This window comes from Odontesthes bonariensis, chromosome 12 (assembly GCF_027942865.1).
Source record: "Odontesthes bonariensis isolate fOdoBon6 chromosome 12, fOdoBon6.hap1, whole genome shotgun sequence".
Classification (NCBI taxonomy): Eukaryota; Metazoa; Chordata; class Actinopteri; order Atheriniformes; family Atherinopsidae; genus Odontesthes; species Odontesthes bonariensis.
Window position 1 is genome coordinate 22881928 of NC_134517.1, and position 20751 is coordinate 22902678.

The 20751-nt window shown below is 41.4% G+C and overlaps 1 protein-coding gene across 5 annotated transcripts in view; it reads right to left on the bottom strand.

Annotated features, from left to right (window-relative positions):
- The window catches only part of tanc1b (tetratricopeptide repeat, ankyrin repeat and coiled-coil containing 1b), a 90394-nt gene that overhangs the window by 29721 nt on the left and 39922 nt on the right, over nt 1–20751 (bottom strand). For all 5 annotated transcript variants that reach the window (XR_012772556.1, XM_075479744.1, XM_075479747.1 and 2 more), the window contains exons 5-7: nt 9753–9886; nt 7388–7577; nt 3376–3714 (exon numbers count right to left, since the gene is read on the bottom strand). Coding sequence is in view for 4 of the 5 variants with exons in the window: in XM_075479744.1 (XP_075335859.1) it covers nt 3376–3714; nt 7388–7577; nt 9753–9886 (663 nt within the window). In the remaining variant the exon portion in view is untranslated. The remainder of the gene's footprint in view (nt 1–3375; nt 3715–7387; nt 7578–9752; nt 9887–20751) is intronic.

The window sequence follows — 20751 nt, forward strand, 5'->3', positions numbered from 1 at the left end:
GGACAAAAATTACACTTTCAAATTAGGTTAAATGTATCTATAGAGGCTGTGGCAAAGGCACAGAAAAAGCCATTTCCATATCTTTTAGGCTCTCTACACATCTTAGATCCTTTCCATATGGTATAGGCTTTGAGCTTTTAAACGATTTATTCTCATATTAAATGGATAAACAGTGATTTGGTGCCCGCTAAGCGAGCTGCTTTGGCACATTTTTTAATACTGCCTTACAAAGGCCTGAAGGGAATTATTTTCTATTGGGAGTACGAAACAAGAGGGCTCTTTAGAATCACAAATAATAACAGAATCATAAAGTGCTCCCTAAAGGGCATCTCCATTCAGCCCTGTATTCTCTAACAGGTGGTATGTGCGGACATTTGTGCAACTTAGCACAGCCTGCGTAGACACCATAAACTTTTGTTCCCACAGAGGCCCAGGGACATCCCAGCCGCGTACTTCATCTTTGCATTTTCAAACGTTGCAAATGACGCTTCCCTGTCACATTTAGACATCACTTTGACTGGCATAGCTAGCATTCTAGAGGCTCTGCAACACGCTCGATGATTGGCATTTGACAGCTGGATTAAATACACTTTATAAGTGTTCATAAGACACTATATATAAAGAGTGTGCAGCAGCTATTTGTAGTTTCATACAATTCCCTTAAAGGTCTGTTGTAGTTACCTTGATATTCCAATGCTCAGTCAATAAGCACATTACAAAAGTAGAGTGGGATTAGTTAAGTGTATTCCTGGTGCAAATGTGTTACCTGGGTGACAGGCAGACCTGTGGGAGCATTGCTTGGACTACATCAGCTTAACTTGCAATTTGACATTTGAGCATATACATTCATACAATTAAAGGAGACTAATTAAAAAAAAAAAAAGAGCCGCTGTTGTCGTGGGAACGTAATAGATTTCCAGGCCAGGCCCTGGCTCCCTTTCAGCTAAAATGAGTTTCACTTGTTGGGATAGAAATAAAACTGGAAAATAGCGAGTTCCACCTTTACATGTTGTTCCTGTTGAACTTAAAACTCCAGTATAAACTTTGCATCACTCAGCATGGTTCAATCAGACCGCCGTCCTTGCCCTGGTACAAATACACAGGAATGTCCCAGTATATATGCATTTCATGGTTACGTGCACTTTAAAAGTCTGGTTTTGGTCTTTTCTTTGCTTTCTCCTAGTGTAGAGCAAATGTGCCAACTACTGAATCGGCCCCCAACAGTTGGAGGTACCCAAATAAAATGTCACCAGGTCTTCGCACCTGGCTACTTGGCGTATTATTCCATCTGCACATAATAGAGGCCATCTGTCAACTGCCATTTCTCAAGCTATATTTGCACATATCTTGCCTGAACTTGCAGAAAATGAGCTCTCAACCAACACTCAGTTAAACTGTGTGTGTCACCACTAAGCTTGGATTACCCACCTGTAGCAGAGTTGCAGATAGCTACAACAATGTAGCAGCCTCTCCATTTCACCAACATGGCTATCACATAATCCTGCTCCTGTGTTGCGTTTAGGGTTTAAGCTTGATTTACCTGAGTTACATAACTTGACACCATGTGAATTCGACAGTGGTGGCTGCTTGGTGTGACACTGAATCCAAACAGGATGCACATACTATGGACTCATCCATTATACCCCTTATAGCAGGACATTTTTTTAGTCATTTATTCCTTAATCATTTTCAAGCAGCAGCCACATGCTATGGTTAACGAACTGCAAAAGCTGAGAGGGATTTTTCTAGAATTCTGACTCAAGTTTTCCATGCAAACTTAAATTCAAATTTTCATGCTCGAGCTCCAGGTCCGTAATTAAAATCTAATAAAAACATACCAAGAACGAAAGACACAGAGGTTATGGCACAGCGAGGGAATGCACTAAAAATGAAAGCACTTTTTTGGACTTTATATTGATATCTGCTTCATTTATCATTATCCCTCTGTTGAATATCATTTCCTTGAGCATTATCCAAGAAGAAGCACTGTCCCTGCCCCACCATAACACCTTACGCAGATTTGTTTGGGCCATAAATGAAGTTGTCTCACCATGTCCTTGATGTCCTCGCCCAGGGTTTTGTCACACAGTGTAAAATCTACGGTGTGAATTGTGAAAGTTCCCCGAGGGCAACGCTGCATAACTATGACATCAGCCCATAAACCCAGGGCCCGCATGAAAAACAAGCACTCATACACAGCCACACATTTCTCTGGTCTACCAGCTTTATGAGCCCGCGTGTGTCTGTTCTGGTAAGGTTTATGACGCTCAGCATGAGTGAATAAGATGGATGCAGCAATATCAAAGAGGAAAAAAAATACATACACAGACCAGTTGACAAGGCGCGTCAAAATGTATCTGATCTTAACCCTGTTATGTTCTGCATTTTTACCCAGTCTACCCCTGCTGCTGTAATTTCACCTCATAAGCAGAACTGTCTGCTTATACAAGGCTATGTGACCCGTAGTTTTTCTGCACTACAGAATTAACGGTTCATCTATTAGTTTGTTTGTTCCTGTGAGCGTAACTTACATTCTATTCAATCCATGTCCTCCTTAAAAAGAACGTGTTACCTTTTACAAACTTGTCCGGGTACGGTCTATCGCTTAAGTCGTTCCTTTGAAGTTTATACTATTGCCATCCTAAATGTCTATCAATTCTAACATTAAGCATGTTCAGTTAGCCTCAATATGCAGTAAAATCACCAGCCTGCGCTTCTATATAAAGCAATTCACGACAAAAATGGTAATTTGTTGGGTCTATTACACACTGTGCCAGACTCTGTGAGTCCGGGGCACACAACGGAGCAGAAAGTAATAGCTCACAAATACCAGTTCAACAACAAGGCCGAGGTCAAGGTCAAAAGCAGCAACAGCAAAAACAGGGCAGAGCGGCGCGAGAGAGACCCAGGAAAAGTGTGGGGCAGGGAGATATAAGAGTAGAAGAGGGGCAGCGAGGAATACTAACAACTGTGACAGCTGTGTGGATATGCTGAGCTGAAGCACAACAGGGAGGTTCAAGGGCAAGAATGCAGAACAGATCAGCCAGGCAGTGGCTTGTGTTTGGGTCCGACATGGAAGGCAGTGCGGAGGCCTAATACACAGCAGCTGCCTAAGCCCAGACTTCTGCCTTGATACCCCGCCGTGAAAAGCACAACCTGTACTGATTTCTTCTGTATCTACTCGTGCTTTTACGAGTGCGTCTGTGTGTCACTTGCTTGGTTTAAAGTGACATGTCACTGGTCACCCTCGAGCACACGTTTTATAATGGAGTACAAATCCTGAGCTGACTGGCAACCCAATGCAGAGACAGCTACAGCTGCAGACAAAAGGTGTACAAGATTTTATTCTTCTATACTTATTAAGAGGACTCTTACCGGCGACAGAGTTTGGTCTCGGCATCATAAGGGAGGAGGATGTCTGTGGTGGGTATGGACTGGGTCCCTCGGGTGAGTGACTTGGCGGCTGTGGTGCTCCCGCTGATGTGTTAGCCAGCTGCTGCTGCTGCTGCTGCTGCTGCTGCTCTGTCCTGGATGGGGTGTCAGCTGGCGATGCTGTGGCACTGCTGGAGTCCTCTTCCACCACAGGAGAGCATGCTTCAGCCCGCACGCTCTGCGCCAGGCCATGGCGCCCGCTGCCTCTTAGGCTGCCATCTTTGCTCCACTCAAGGCTGGAGCCACTGCGGTCATCATTCTCTGAGGAACTAGTGATGGTGGCTAAAATGAGATGGAAAGAAAGAGAACTGACTTCGAGCATTGAGGAGGGGTAATACGAGATGTATCAGAGATATATTCTTTGTGTGATGTCAACATTCATCTGTCTTAATCTCTAGTGTGATACTGAACATTAATGGAACCTTGAATAACTCACTGCTTTTCTTCAAAGCCCTTATCTACACTGTTTGGAAACAGCTTTTTTTCTTCTTACTTACAGTGACTGCTTGCACTGATGAAAACTGGGAGGCAATCATAGCATAGATTTGCAGAATTAGTTTCCAGAATGAGTCAACATTCTTCTCATGTCTTCTCTTCTATTCGGGGATTATCGTTTGAATGATTCAGCATCATACTTCATACAGCGTAAACAACAATTAAACGACGCATAAAGAGACCCAATTTAAACCAAAGCACGTAAAAGACAACAGAATGAAGAACTGTATCTGAGAATCAAAGTCCTTTTCGAGTTCAGGCAGGTGTTTTGTTTATATGAGAGCAAATCCTTTAATCTTTCCCAGGGCCACGACAACCATCTAATTCAATTCTACAGGCTGAGCGGTGGGTTGAGGCAACACAATGACAGGCAGCTGGATACAGAAACATCAGCACAGTCTAAAGACTAAAACTGACTGGCCAGCTGGCAGTGTTTGCATCACACACACTGCTAATCTGGTATTCATAATGCTGCAGCAAATTGCATCATCATTAATAAACTCAGATCCTGAAGCTTTCTACTCCTCTGCCGTTTATCTTGGCAAACTAGTCACTCATACAAACAGTCATCTCTAACCCTCCTCTGGGCATGCATAAAAAAAAATAAAAGTCTAGAGGATGTTAAAGTGAGAGCTTATTTTGTTTAAATGTAGGTCCTGACAAATAATACATCGTCTTTTATTAGACCTAGGGACACTCATCTTTTTAATCGCATGAAGGGCTGTGAGGAGTCATAATTTAAGGCTTGTTACAGCCTCTCCTTTAGGTGCCTCATGCAGCTGCTGTGTAAATGTTTAAAAGAAGGAGAAGAGAGTGTTTAATCCAGTACAAAGTCAAATTAATGTTCTTTTCATACCAGAGTCAGGGTGAAACTTCAAAGAGTGAGAAACATTAATCACAGGCAGGAATCTGACTTGTGCACAACAGCTTTGTGCCTGCACCATTCTCACAACGCTGGAGGATGAAATGTTGTAGACCGGTGGCTCTTCATTTTTCTCAACCCTCTCTACCCACCCACAAAATAGCACAAAGTCTTGGATAATGCCTAAATCAGGAGGCTTGGTTTAATAGAACAGCATGCCTCTCTAATTAGACTTTCTAATAGGAAATGCAAAGGCATCATCCAAGATTCTGTCCTCCATCCTTTTCTGCCCATACAAAAAAAACGTTTCCACACGTGAACATTGGAGATTTTCTCGAGCATGATCCTTCTACATGTCCACAAAATCAGGGAGTGAGTGGAAAGCAGCAAAACGGGTCAGCAGGGAGGACTTACATACACAGGCTCACACAGTAAATATTCTGGCACATTTTGCTGCTGCTGCTGAGATTTTACTAGACTAGAGAGTAGGTGGAAAAAAACTGCACGAGAAGTCTGGAGCGAATGTTGTGGACATTTGCGCTCTCGCATGCCACCGCATCTCTACATCTGTAGAACGTTTTCAGGACTGAAAAACTGCTGGAGTTGCTCATCTCCACTGCTGAGCAAGAGGTGGTCAGTAAGTATATAAACGGATCATGAAAAGAACATTTAATACTTGGCAAGTTATCAAAACCACCTGATTAAGTTCACTTTTACAAATGACGCTGCTCTGTATGCTGGAATAGACTTAAAATATAACCAAGCTGGTGTGCGGGAGTAATCTGCAGCTGGTGCAGCATAAGGAATCACATCAGATCTGATGATGTGTTCGATCATATTTGTGCAGAAATAGAGAAAATTCTCAAGTGTTCACAAACTTTCCAGTGACACCTTAGTACAGTTTACATAAAAAAAGTAAGACAGATTCATGAAGTTTTTTTGTTCTGCGTGTTTAATAGGTGCTTAACAAATTGCTCGTTCAATCATCATCACTACTCTATTACTAAAGTAACTTAACTACAGAGGACGTGGAAGTAAAATACAACCTCAGTTCTGTTTTATTCATTTCACTGTGTGAGTGTGTGTGAGCATCTCATCTCCCCCCCATTCTGCCTGTGATCCACACAAAAGGCCAGAGTAGAGCCGCGAGACAGAGGTGAGGATTACTGCTCAGAAATGGGTTTCAAATGCCAAAATTGTATTTCCAGTTAACCTGTTTCAGGACATTTCCTGAGACCTGGAGGTCCACAGGTTGAGAACCACACACAGAGACCAACATCCCATCGCACAATTAATTCTGATTATCATCAGTGCCTAAAGCTGAAAGATACAATATCACATTTGCCATAAATTATGCACAAGCTCGCCGTGATATTGCTTTGGGGGGGGGGGGGGGGGGGTACAGAGAGACTGACTTATGGTAATCGGTTCTATCAACTCTAGAGTAATGGAAATCCAAATTGTTGTGTTACATCTGGCCTTGGCACATATTACTTTCACTGTAGAGATATCGTGTCAGCCAGTTGCCAAAAAAGCATAAAATGTGATACCCTTGTAAGCTAAATGCATTCCGTGAGGCACTCCGACTTGCATTTGTGTATAAAATGTGCAATATAAATTAACATTCCCTTACTTAGTTTACACAAAGATAATGGTGGGAATTAAACCATCACCCTCCTGCTGACTTTCCCCCAAAATAATCAGAAAAAAAGAAAGGAAAAGAAAGAAAGAAAAGAAAGCTCAACTGTGGATAACAGCAGGATCACACAGTTAAAATTTGCTGTTCAATCCTCACTCCAAATATTCAAACCCCACTTTCAGAATGAAATCCGAACATTTGTAAACCCACTGGAGGCTTTGAGAGTAGGAACGGCAGATGAATTAATGCATCAATAGACGATGCCATCTTCCTGTCAGCTTGTGTAAATCCGAAGATGTCTTACAGGCTTATTACGAGAGATACAGCACCACGTCAAGCTGTCAGTTCAACTCTCTCCCTTACCGGAACAACTCTTTAGAAACCCACTGACTGACATCCAGGAGGAATATCATGGGACACAAATCCTGTTCAGTCCCAACAGATTTGACAGAGCTGTAAATGACTGACACCGCAGAGGTGTGCTTCTTTGCTCGAAATCAATAGGTTCACGTGAACCGACGCTTCCAAGATTGTAAATTTAAGAATAGAAGACCTTCGTGGGAAAGCTGGACCTTGTGAGTGAAATTGAAAAAAAAAATAAAATAAATAAAAAGTGTGGGGGGGGGGGGGGGGGGGACTCATTTTGTGCAGAGAAATCTGTCATCAAGGTTGCATTGTGCAGGGAAAGAATTGGCAAAAGAAATACTCAGTGGTGTTCTTATCAAACACAGCCTGGTTTCCCAAAGGAAAAAATGAGTTCGTTCAATATCGTCTTGTACAGCTAAAGATGATATAATGTAATACAGATGCAGTACTGCCACCATTTCCACCTCAACAATTACTTTCCCATTTGAGTCCAAGCTCCTTTAAGCAAGGTTACAAAGATCTAGCATTCTCTGAAGTTTATCTTGAAATTTCAGAATATGTCCCCAAGGGATGACGAGGGAGTCGCTTCTCACCTATGATCCCGCTGTCCTTGCTCTCAAGTGTGGAGCTGGGGCTGGTGATGGTTCCACAGGGGCTGGAGCGGCTGAGTGGGGGGCGGCTTGTCGTGCTGTTCAGGGTGGAGCATGGACTGTCAGTACTGGGAGACGCCGTGCTGCTCGTTAGTGTCGAGCAGGGGCTGATACCCTGGCTGGTCAGAGAGCACTGAGGAGAACGGAGAAGGAGGAGACGGTTAAGGTGCACCGAAAAGGTTTGCAGCTCTACTAATCAAAGCTGACAAGGAAATGTGAAGCTCACACAAACTATCAGCTGGCAACGAGTTCACATTTCTTTCTACAATGGGGAATTATAAAAAATAAAAATAAAACAAAACAAGAAAACTATTTCATAACCTTATTTGGAAGGAGAATTTAGGAAATGGTGTGAAAGGACAAAAAAAAAAAAAAAAAAAAAAAAAAAAAACACCTAAAGATACGATCTTATTTCCCTTTGCATTTGACCTGAATCATGTGAAAGCAATGCAGGAAAATTGCTTCACAAATCAGCATGCGTTTCACATGCGAGCATGACACACAAGCCGAAGGGAAGAAGCACTGTAAATGGCACAAGGCTTAAAAATTACACACTCATACCCATATGCCTGGAGGAACCAAAATAAGCCTGAAGCCAATTTCACAAGGGTAGAAGACCCCACTTTGCTGTTACACAATAGATACCTTTCTAATATCACCAAGCCTGTCTGACAACCGTTCAACAGTTGAAGCTTTTGTTTTGAGAAAACTGACAGCCGTTTAAATCCAAATTAAAGCTTGTTTGTCCCGTTTTGTCATTTTCCTTCTGCACAATACGCTGTAGCTCAAGGTCATCATTGCCCGATTGTGGGAAGAACCGAACCACCTCACACTACAGAAACGGTGCCTGATTATCACTCAGCAACTTCTTTATCCTGTCTTTTCCACATCAAGTTCAGTGAATTCAACACATCCTACAGACCCGACACAAACTCTCCAGATGAATCTCCACCAAACAAGAGCGTCCATCATACAGCGCCATGATGGTCCTTGGTCACATCAGATGTAGTTTACTGACATGCATCCACTTTTAGATCAGATAAGTTCAGATAAGGGACTTTCAACCACAGATGGCTTCTCCTGCTCCACTCATTACAAGGCCAAAACAAGGCTGCATATCCCCTTAAAACAAACAAAAGGAATTGTTAAGCACTGAAATCCAATCCGCACTAATAAGCCCTCCCTTTGAAAGTAAAATCATTCTGCTGCTTAAAATGTGAGTACCATGTTTTGAAAATATATACATCTCTCTATTTGTGGCTTCAATAAAAGTCAAATTTAAAGGCAAACTCCTAATTTGACATATACTGATCGTTACTGTTTGAAGGTCTTTCCGCTGTCAGACGACATACAGCCGAGGAGGATGTTTGCTAAATGGCTGTCAACACGAAGAACAACTTGTGGAGTCATAATGTAACTGTATAGCATCCTCTCTTTCTACGTCCATCCCATTCGTATGCTAGCCAACACGGTACAAGTCAAACACCCTGCTGACATCTAAGAATGAGCTCCAAAGCAGCATACTAAGCATGCTGAGTTAAAGCCATGTTGTAAAACAGCAATATGAAGAAAAACAGAACTGCTGGCAGATGACAATAACATGCCGTGCAAACACAAACCTACATACACACAAAAACAAACACAAAGTCAAAACCATTAGGCTCCCTCGCAGCCCGTCACCTCTTTTGACATCTCCACTAATGACTGATTTATGAAACACTTTATAAGCCTCTCTCACGTTCTGAAAAATCGCCGGTTCAGCGTCGAACGTGTCCAAGCCACAAGATGAATGAGGGAAGCATGCCGGGCTCTGCTCTTCATACAGTCCCAGCTTAATTAGCAGAGCCAAACAAACTGAAGCTCAGACCTAACATAACTCTATTTCTGGACACAGGCTCAGATGCTCCCGTTACATTCTCAAGAGCCCCTGAAACGGCACTCAAGTTACTGGGAGACCAATACACAACGCTGAGGAGCTAGCACAGAAATAAAAGCATATGCAACCAATTTCAAGTATGCAGATACTTTGCTCAGAACATATTTAACAGTTCAAACTAGACAATCTGACAGTTACCGTTGCTTGTTGAGCCAAATGAATAGGTTCCAAAAGCACATCTTGAAATGCTGTTCATAATGTAAAGAGAATAATTCAATCAAGCAGCAACTAAACGATCCATTCAACTGTTACACTGTGACAACCAGCCTCTCCTCTCATTAGCTCTCATCTGTCTATCTGTGTGCTGCAGCAGTGGCAGCAGCTTGTGCTGGCTTAGGGAGGGAGCTGGAGGGGAGGGAGAAAATTAAATACCTTCTTTTCATTCTTGTCGTCCATAGGTATGCGTGCCGTACCCGGGATCCCTTCTCCCAGTAAGAAGCCCAGTCTTGTCATCAGTTCCTGAGTGGCAGGGGAGGAGGAGCTTGGCTGTTGCTCTGCTTGCAGCTCTGAAGACAAGAGGAGGGGGGAAGAGGGAGAAATATGCTCAGCGTGACAGAGAAGACTCCCTCTCTCCACTGGATGGCCCACACAGGGCCACGCTGCCTGCCCTGTCCTCCTCAGCTCTCCTTTGAAATGCTGTGCTGCACTCTCCAGCAGCTGCTGATGTGCTGCAGACCCGTAGAGGGCGAGGAGAAGACGAGAGAGGGAGAGAGTGTGGAGGGGGCTGTGGCTTTTGAGAGAGAGAGAGTGTGTGTGTGTGTGTGTGTGTGTGTGTGTGTGGGGATGATGGTTTTCTGAAAGAGTCCGAGTTCATGTGAATGTCTGGCATTGTTGAGAAAGCAGAGACTTTGTGTGTGCGAGTGTCAATGCTTGCAACATGCCTTGAGTGCCAATTTCCAGGGCTTTCTGGTTGTTTACAGCTCTCATTCATAGAGCCTCTGAATATCAACGAGTGGACACAGTCTTTCACGAGCATTGCTTTTGAGAGACAACCTGCAATCTATTTTCTGGTTTCTACGCACCCACTTTTATATATCAAACCAAAAAACAATAAAATGCATTAAAAAAAAAAAAAAAAGGTGTCTTATCATGATCCAAATGTGTAGTATGCAAATGTGGACGTCGAAATTCAATGAAGTCAAAGCATTATCTCAGAGCTGGCAGACAGTTTGATGATGGGGCAAGAGGCACTGAGAGAGCAAGATACAAAAGCTTATTATACAGCTCTCTGTCAGCACCTTCTCCTCCTCTCTTTCATTTTCTCCTTTACTCTCTGTCTTCCACAGTTATTAATAATGTTGACAGTAAATCTGATTAAATACAAACAAGTTCAATGGTGCAGTGTGCCTCCCAGCCCCAAAGGAATCAAAAATCAAGCTACCAGACACATATGTCTTTCGCACTGAACAATGTAATAATCATAATAACAATGTGCTGTCCTTGGAAGAAAATCTATTGTAGTAATTGTTATTCTTACAGAAAAATGCCTAAATTACAAAATCCAAAAATGTTTCTCTGCGGTTACCTGCAGCTCTTAGTCGTAACAACAGTGATGTAAGCTGCTTCTTTTATTCCCCCATTTCTCTGAGTTTTTTCCAGTTTATGCGAGTTTAATGGTGGAAAACAAACTAACAGCAATCACAGCCTCTGAGAAGGATTGAAAGGATGGATTTATTTATATATATATTTATTTTTTCCAAGGTCTGACACTGAATATAAAACCTGTTCGAACTGATTTTAACAGCACCTGAAGAAAAAGCCAGCCCTCGAGGTACTGGAACCAAGCAGTCACAAGAACATCGACCCATTGATTTGACAAAACATGAGGGAACATTACAGAGCAGCTGAAGAACGCTTTGTGTTCCCAAACAACGTTTCGTTGATCTTTGAACATTCCCCATCAACCTATGGTACTTTCTCCACAGTTACTTTCCACGCTAAAATGAAAGCATATTTACACCTTTGCAAGTACTGCTCTTTCGCTGTGGAGGTTCATATTTTGAAAGGCATTGAGTTTACTTGGCCGATGGGGACACACATCATAAAAAACAATCATCTTTGTCCAAATGGCTTCAAATGCAAGCAACTTGGGACACTTACAATCCAACGTTTTATGGCCTGCCACTATGACAAATGTCTTTACAAAACTACGATGCGCCAACAGGATTCCTTATGAACACTTCCAACATAATAAATAAGAATTAAAACACTGTTGAGCTTTATTTAACAAATATATGCAGTACCAGCCATCATTTTTAACCATTTTCTACTTTGTGAAACAATGCAACCTATGAAAATACACATGTGGAGCCATGTGACGAACAGAAAAGATAACAGCAAACATTTTTTTTTTCATCCTAAATTCTTCAAAGTAGCCATCTTTCGCTTTGATGACCGAGCTTTGCACAATCTTGTGATGCAGGGTATCGAGGAAGGCAGCGAGGAGATATATCAAAGAAATACAGCTAAAAGGGGGGAAAGAAAATTACCTTTCCCCCATTCGTTTGACTCTGCCGTTACAGTACAGTGACCTCACTTTACACCCACAATTCAGAGTTGTGTTATCATCCTCTATGATAGGAGCTTATTTTCAAGATTCATCTGAAAGTAATGAAAACCAAACAACACCATCGTAAATTTCAGTTTGAGCTTCATATACGACATTTGGTTTTGAGTGTTTGGGTGAGCCAAAAAATAAAAAATAAAAAATGGCATTCAATGTCATCCTGGATTCACTTTGCATTCAGTTTTGACATTAAATCAATCTACCGAGTTAGTGAAAGCAAAAAAGAAGAAAAAAAGAAACAGCAGATGAATCAGTAATTGCAGCACTATTTTTTTCCACTGGAAAGTAACTCAACTTTTATCAAGACATACAAAGCATACCCAATTAGTTCAAAAACACTAGGGGTTGCTGAAGTTCCCTCAAAATTTGGCCATCATAAAAATGAAAGCAGCTGGTGCTGAAATCCCATTACTGATATTTCTTCATAACTATTGTGGTAGAAAAGAAATAAGCAAGAAATGCATCAAAGGCTTTTGTATAATACTGAGTTAGCTATTACTACATGAGTCTTAAGCTTACAATCTTCCACCGAGGACACAGGCAAGTACATATCTGCAACCTGAAGCTGTGCAGAAAATATTCATATTACTCTCCGACACAAATGCCTACTGGATTGCATGGTTTCTGATGTTTCTTTTTTTCATACTGGCATCACCTCGAGGAAAGCTGCACTACACCTCTTACCCCTTTGATTTTGAGAAGCTGAAATATTCTGGAGGGGCCTGAGAGGCAACAGTGCAATAATTCTATAAGTCTGGAGGCTTTATGATAAACCAACAGAAGCTTTTCTCCATTCAGTGGCAGACGTGTTCAATTAATACCAGCAGTACTTGCGTCACCATTTCGCCTTTGCAAATACACTGCAATGGAGAGCACTGAAAATCAATCCTTTAGAGAGAATCTCTCACTGCTTGTTTAAACTCTCGAGAGGAGCCCATCAAGACGGTTCTGAACGTGGGCGACGGGGATTTTATAATCAAGCTAATAATGAGTCTTCACCAAACAATTTTGATCAAATTTAAGGAAAGTAACATTTGAAAATAATTCACAAATAAGTGCAACTGGCACAATTTCTGCTGGTAATTCACCTCTCAGGAGTAATCAATGCTGAGAGCTGGTGGTGGTCCATTAATATGAAGTATACAACTGCACATTATATACGTTTTATGAGCTTTTAGCAGACACTTAAAGAATGGAAATTGGGCTTTAAAAGCTACGTCTTAAACATTATACATATTACTACCACATCAGCAGATAGTGAAGTTTCTTTTGCAATGAGTGTACCATAAGGCTGGCTTTTATTGTTACAATTGAACAACTAGAACCCTCTCAAAAAAGCAGACTTTGATGCCACAATTCCTCTTCTGATTTTCATGCCTTTGTATTAACTCTGAAAGTATTTCTACAAACCTTGGCATGAAAACCCACTTCATCTTCAATGAAAATGAACACATAGTTGAAAAGTTTACCTTGTGGAGATCAAGAGGAGAATAGCTTGACATTCAAAGCGTTTGTGTGTGTTCTGGTGATACAGCGTAGGAACTAATCCAGTGAGTTGGTACAGAAGTACTTCAGAGCTGTATGTTCCTGTTGCTGCACGTATTCTCTCCCTGTGAGACCGACCTCAGCCACCAGACAGCCAAAGTTTTCAGGGCATTTTGCCATCATTTTTGGAGATGGTGCCACTACGTTTCAGAACCAAGTCCACCAATTATCACTTATGGTTAATTGCCATCATATATAATGATAAACACCAAGAGGCTGCAAGAACTGGTGTGTTCTAGTTAACAAGAGGCTCACTTCGTAATAAATACGCAGGAGAGGTATAGTTTCGCACAGGTCATCGTCCACCTCCCACTACTCTTGCTTGGCTCTTTGATTTGTGGTTCATTTGTCAAAGTGAAAGAAAAAAAACAAAAAAAAGACCTTTCAGACCCTCCTGTGCCATTACAGGCACTTATTTCTCTCTCTGACAGGAATGGCTCATAAAGGCTGAGATACTGCAAAGAAATAAACTCCATCTATTGTATGCAACACTCTTAGTGTGGCTCTACCTTTGCCATGAAATTCTAGTGGGTGCTCACAAAAGGTAGATCTATTAACTGTGTCCTTTTTACTGCAGCATCAATAACCAGCATAGCTAAAATGGGGGAAAAAATATGAATTTGTTGTATTGAATGTTGTTGATTTTTAGTGGGGAGCACGAGGTTAAAATGTCCCTCATCTCAAGTTCTTCTAAAGCACTTAAACCCTTCTGTCTTTAAGGTCCAACTAGTAGTCGAACAGACGTGCAAAAGGCCTGACATGGATGCACCACAACGGGCAGAAAGGCAGGCAGAACACCATAAATAGTACTTACAAGACATACCTTGGGATCATGGGCCACATCAATAACATCTGCAGCCAGCGGTGGCTCTACAAAAGATCAATACACTGTACTAAGAACACAAATTCAATGCACTGCCACAGCTAGACACCATAGCTTCGCTTTTCAAGGAAACATAACCACCTGTGTTCCTGCATTCACAGCCAGTGCATGGAGGGATGAGTGTACAAGCTTAGCTCGTTGGACTGCAAGTATTAATGATACAACTTCAGCTTGTCGGCTACTTCTGAATAGATGTGGAATGTGCAGCCTCTGTGTGATTCACAGCTCATTCTGTTAATAGAAAAGAAACAACGGGGCGGGTGGTGTATTTCAGCTGAATGGATCAGCCTGGGTTTGTTTTATGAAGGTTTATATTGGGCGATCATCACTTCTTACTATTTTACTGTAAACAGAAATGATGGCCAAATGCATTTAAAACATGATAAAAAATGAAGGTAAACTTTAATGGGCTAATAACAGAATCTATTTACATCATTCTGTCCTTTCGCACCATGAAGCTTTGTAAAAAAGAAACACCTCAGCAATTCATCTGCCAGGCAGCCCTATTTATCCGTGTCCTGCTATAAGTGTGTTGATCCAGTGCATCTTAGCCATGGTACTTGAGAGCAGGGACAGTCTTCTGCTTTGCTTTCCCTCCAGATTTAACAAACGTGTAAATGTATCAAATAAGCCATCTTAAATTCATAAGCTCATTGCCTCATAAGTTGATACAATCTAAAGCCTTATTGGACATTAGTTTCCTTCAGCATAAAATAGATCATATCAGTTTAATCACTGCTACGAATATAACATACTGTGAGTGATGGATAGCATAAGCCTGTTCACCTGTTAGATTAGCTTGACTTTATTTCCACAAGAATTTTCTAATTAAACATCGTCAGTGTTTGGGCTTATTATGGCTGCGATGGGTGTACAAAGCGTTCAGTGCGAGCTGAACTACATGTTGCTATGAAATGTGTGTCGCGCTCAAGGGCAGTCTGGCTTTAAGGCCGCTCAAGCGCTGCAGTACTGGACACATCTTCCAATAAATAGAGCAGAGAAATGTCAGCTAGAGAAATGTTATAGGATGGGTTGTGCTTTTAAACAAGTGACACGACACACCTGAAGAAACTGAGCTCCAGCGGGGGTAAATTCTTAGGAATAGTCTACATTTCTGAGTTGTGCTCTCCTTAAAATAGAATTTCAAGACGAGAGGCACTTTAAGTTGATCTGAGTTGGTTAACTTTAAATTACACAATTGACTAATAACTTCAGTCCATGTCAAATAACAACAATAACAAAACGAAAAAAAACTATCAATGTTTTCCATGGACGGAGGCCAGTGTGAGTTCATCAGTAGAAAACAAGAAGAATGTGAAAAGCAGCTGCTACGGTTTTATATTTAAAATGCAACACTGTAGGCAGTGCAGATGAGCTTCCGCAGCTACGTGTTCCACCCGTCTCAGGAGATAAACTGCCAGTGGGCTGACTACAAGCCAGAGCTGCCGTCTATCTACTCTACTGTGTTCACAGATTAGCTCTGCTGTTGTTTCATGCTAATGTCAATTTAAGCATATTTGAGCACAGCCGTTTGGGTCGAATCTTAAACCAGTTGTTGTTGTGATTTGCGTCTCGCTCTCTCTACCAGAACTCTTTACTGGTCTAAACCGACCACCTCAAAGGCTGGAGGTGGGATGAGGGGACATTACAGAAAAAGCATTTATCAAACAGGCCAGTAAGCCCTCTGGTTGGATAACAATGTACAATTATATCCTCAGGACTCTACATTCATATATTACTGTGTTTTATCAAGCACAAGAGGTTTTTCACTTGACAGCAGCACTACTATTTTCCCCTCTCAAGCACTATCCTGCCTTCCTTTAAAATGCCGCTCCCATGAGCGCACAGAAAAAGTCAAAAGAACGACGACTCAAACTGGAGCACAGGACATTCGTACACAAAACAGTGCATCTGAGTGCAGACACAAGAGTTTCGAGAGTGAGGTTGGATATTTGAGGGAAAGCAGTTCGACAACAGGGGGGGAGAAGAAGGAATCCTGTTTTCAAATGCAGAAACCATGACTTTGATAAAAGAGAGAAATGCATCCTCAAATATAATGAATGGACTCGTGCATATTTCTGCAGTGATCTGATATTTCCAAGATACTGTCAAATCTATGGTGACCAGAAGAAAAGAAACAAACAAAAAGTCCAGTGGGTGGTAATGAGTCATGTGGGAACCCAGGGTTCAAACTAATGGAATCCTCCCACAGAAGATAACACCAAATATTCAGGCATTCACAATCAAATAAATCATCAGCAAAATTCAATAACACCAGAAATGTTATTTGTGACAGCTTCTGCCAACACTTTCATTATCATCATTTCGTCAACCCTGGTTAAGTTCTGTTTGATGGAAATCTAGAATTGAAATGTTTGTGGCCAACTACCTTGCAGATGGGAGCTGTTTACGCCAATGTGTACACAAACATAATGAAACTATGAGCAGAGACCGACTGCTTAAGCTTAGAGTAGCAAATGCAAAGCCTGGAAAAAGCCAACTCTTCCCAACTCTAATAAGAACAGACTGCACAGACTGGGTTTGACAACGGTGACAAAGCTCCTTTAATTTTACACTGGAAATAAAACCATCCGAAACTGATTGGACAGAATAAAAAAATGACGAGAAGAAAAGCTCTCAAAGCGCTCATTAACACATCCCATCATGATTAACCGACTTTATTAATAGGTACTAAGTGACCTGACGTTACCGAAACAAAATAACTTCATATGTGAGAGCAGAGGAACATACATATGGTACTTGACACTTCATGAATCACTTAGGACTTCATAATGGAAATTACATGATTAATGATTTCACTGCAGACAATAAAACTAGGGCACAAGGCCAACCTCAACTTTGTCAGTGCACACAATGTAAAATGATTGCATTTATCTAAATACATGGCAGTTATTAAGAAAAATGGCAGGCCAAAGAGAAATAGCTCCCTGTTCGAGATAAAGTATCTGATTCGTCCTCTCAATCTTGCAGTGGCCCGGAGATATGGAAAAAGCAGGGATGTAGCTGGAACCACTTTGTTATTCCAGTAACAGTACTGCAAATGGAGGGAAAAACAAAACAACATTGTTATCTGCTGCCTGAGGAAGTTTATGAGCAGGTGTGAAATAGCAGCTGTGTGGTTCGGTGATAAAAGAATGAAGACGGAAGAAGAAGGAGCAGAAGAAAGGTGAATAAGGAGGAGGAGGGGGAGACACCGTGAACAGGCTGGCTCCACAGAGCTGTCTTAGCTCTCTCCCTGCCAATCCAGCCGGTGCTCATTAGCAGCTGGAGTTTCATTACCCCTACAGTGGAGCCTGTTTAATGAACCCTCAATGAGAACATGCATCCTGCTTCTCCATTTGAGCTCAGACAAACAAGGTGATGTGTCCCACCCCCGCCGATGCAACCCGAGCCATCTTATTGCCACATTCCAATGTAAAAACCGTAAATGTCCTTTGCTGCACGCACAGATGGCGGGTCCGACTGGACACCAGCAAATTAAGTTAAGGTTACCAAAGAGACAGTATGTGCAAATAAAATGAGGTTTGGGGCTCGAGATGGGATGGCGGTGGTAATCATATTTGTTTTCCGTCTCAGCGCGACACTTTACACTAGCTGTTAAAAATGCTGCAACAGCCGACACAGATGCCATTTTATTAGCTATTAGAGTAACAGAACTGAAGCTTCCTCATGCAGAAATTCATCCCCGTCTACCAGAGCGGCTGAGCTTTCAGGATCTATACGTGGACGTCACAGATTGATCAAACTTTATGATTAAGTACTCAAAACGGTAACAGAAAGTTTTGCTATTTAGCCGTTGACTGCAAGAAATTATTAGGGCCGTCAAGCAGCAACAGCCAAACAAATATCACATCCCATTCAACTCTACTTCCCCAAAGTTAATGTTCTGCTAAATGGTTGGTGGCTAACAAAGTGTACCGTCACAAGTTCTATACACTGATAACAATAAGCAATGACCAAAGGAACGACGACTCAAAAAGTTGTTCCCATGCCACAAATGCATATAAAGTCTTTGTCGAAACAGACAAAGGAAACACACCTGCTGTCACACTATATAAGACTACATGAATAATGTGTTATTGGTATCATCTTGGCTTCCAGTATGGATTTGCAAATAAGTAACAAACTGCTGATGAAGTTAAATTGTGAGAAAATGACTGTATATTTACAATGAGATAGTTTAAGTCTGACATCCGGCGTTGTTTTAGCACAGACAGGATCATCAGCGCATGAGGGTCAGCTTTTAAATGTTTGGGCCCAGCACTGACTGTAGACACTAAACTGGGAAGGACGTAGGATCGTAGGAGAGGATGGGAACTATGGTTCAGTCATGATTGACAGAGACAGGGCTCCGAGACCACAGCTGAAACAATTGTGTCCACCCGACTATTGGCCGCCTGTTGAAAACGCACTCATCCAAGTAAACACACACACACACACACACACACACACACATACACACACACACATAAAAACAAATTAAAGTTTTTTCTGGCACATAGGCAAAAATAAAAATACATGCTGCATTCATACACAGGCACATGTAACTCAATCCCTCCTCAAAGACCGTGCCATGTGGGAAGACTCCGCTCTTAGTCAAAAGCACGCCTCCTTTCTCCTCTACAATTCAGAGCAAGAAGAATGATGAAGGTAGAAGTCCGATTCAAAAGAAGAAGAAGAAATTAAGTCCACATGCTAACTTTTAATCATACCAATGCCAAATTGAAAAACAAGAGGAAAAACCCACAGCACACTAGTTTTAGTCTATGATGACAGAAGCAGCACATGGTTTTTGTACAATCAAGAGAGGCTTCCTTCAGCACCCCCACAAGCAAACCCTCGATAAATCTGTGCACGAAATGTCACACAGCTCTTATGCTGCGAGACTTTAACATTCTCATCCCGTCTCAACTGTTCTTCATAAACTCAGTCTGAACTTAGAGACAACACAAGTAACTTCTACACATGTGAATGATGTTTCTGGGATAGCCCTTCACCAAACTCAACCACAAAGATCCACTGTATTGTGAAATTCATCATATATGGTCACACCTCCTCATGCAAAGGTTCTTCTTTAGTTTGGAAATTTTCTTACACTGAAGAGCAACATTAAAAGACATCCAAACTGTGAAACAACACATACGGAATCTTGGCAAACGAAAAAACACGACAGCCTTTTACACTCTTGGCATTCTCTCAACCATCTTCATGCGTTAATCACCTGAAGTGCTTTTTAATTAACAGGTGTGCCTTGTCAGAAGTCAAACTTATTGGACTTCTTGCCTTCTTAACGCGTCTAAGACCACATGGGTGCTGTCAAATAGTTCAAAAGTAATTACTTGCCAAATCTTTTCCAAAAATACTTTTCTTTGACATCGATGTAAAACATTGTGAGGTCAAGGACCGATAACAGGGAGAACTCGTTAGAAGTAAAAAGACAGTTGAGCTGCAAAGGCAGTCCAAACACAATAAGACAATAAATTACAGCTGTTAAAAAGAAATGGGAAAAGAAAAAGGATTCTATGGAGTGCACAAGATACTTTGCCCAAATTACTCATATTGTACCCTTTCAAGGAGGCTTTGTTATAGCCTATAGGTCATATCAATAAGATATATTGTAAAGATATTACTTCATTACCAAAACCAAAGAAAGGGGCTAAATTGTGAAATCTATATTGTCACAAGCCACTCACGCATACTTCTACACACTGCATGTAGAAATTATGGGAGAGAATTATCTGCTTTTCTTTTTTTTTTTTTTCCCATGAAGGATCGTCAAGTGTTTTCTCATTAAAAAAAGCCAACAATGAAGTCAGCGTTTAGGCTTCTTAGCATCTGGAGAATACAACCAACTCTTAACATGGCTGCCACTTACACTTGGAGCTCAACAGGTCTGTTGTGCTGAGGTAGGTGGCCTTGGCATCTAAAAACATCAGCAACAATAGTAACCCATATCATGTATGGAACTGCTCAACTTTTGTAAAACAATAAGAAATGATATTCAGTCAATCTGGAAAAGTAGAAAAACTTCCAACGCGTCCTGGTGGGAGCATTATTTGTTTACCAGCGAGGCAATGAGTCACAAGTACAACTCCAGGGAACTCCAAAACTACCCGAAAACAAACCGTTCCAGGATATTATCTCATGGTTAAGAAAATGCAGAGAGCAAAGAAAAAAAAAAAAAAAAAAAAAAGGTGGTAACTTTACAGAATCTAGAGTGTGAAACATATTTTAACATATTTAACATGATTGTGTGCGTCATTTCATTTGCTTGCCTTAATTATTGTCTTACAAAGTAAAAGTGTGTTAATTTAAAGTAAACCCTGCGCATGAGTAGGCAAATTTGTCCACATGAA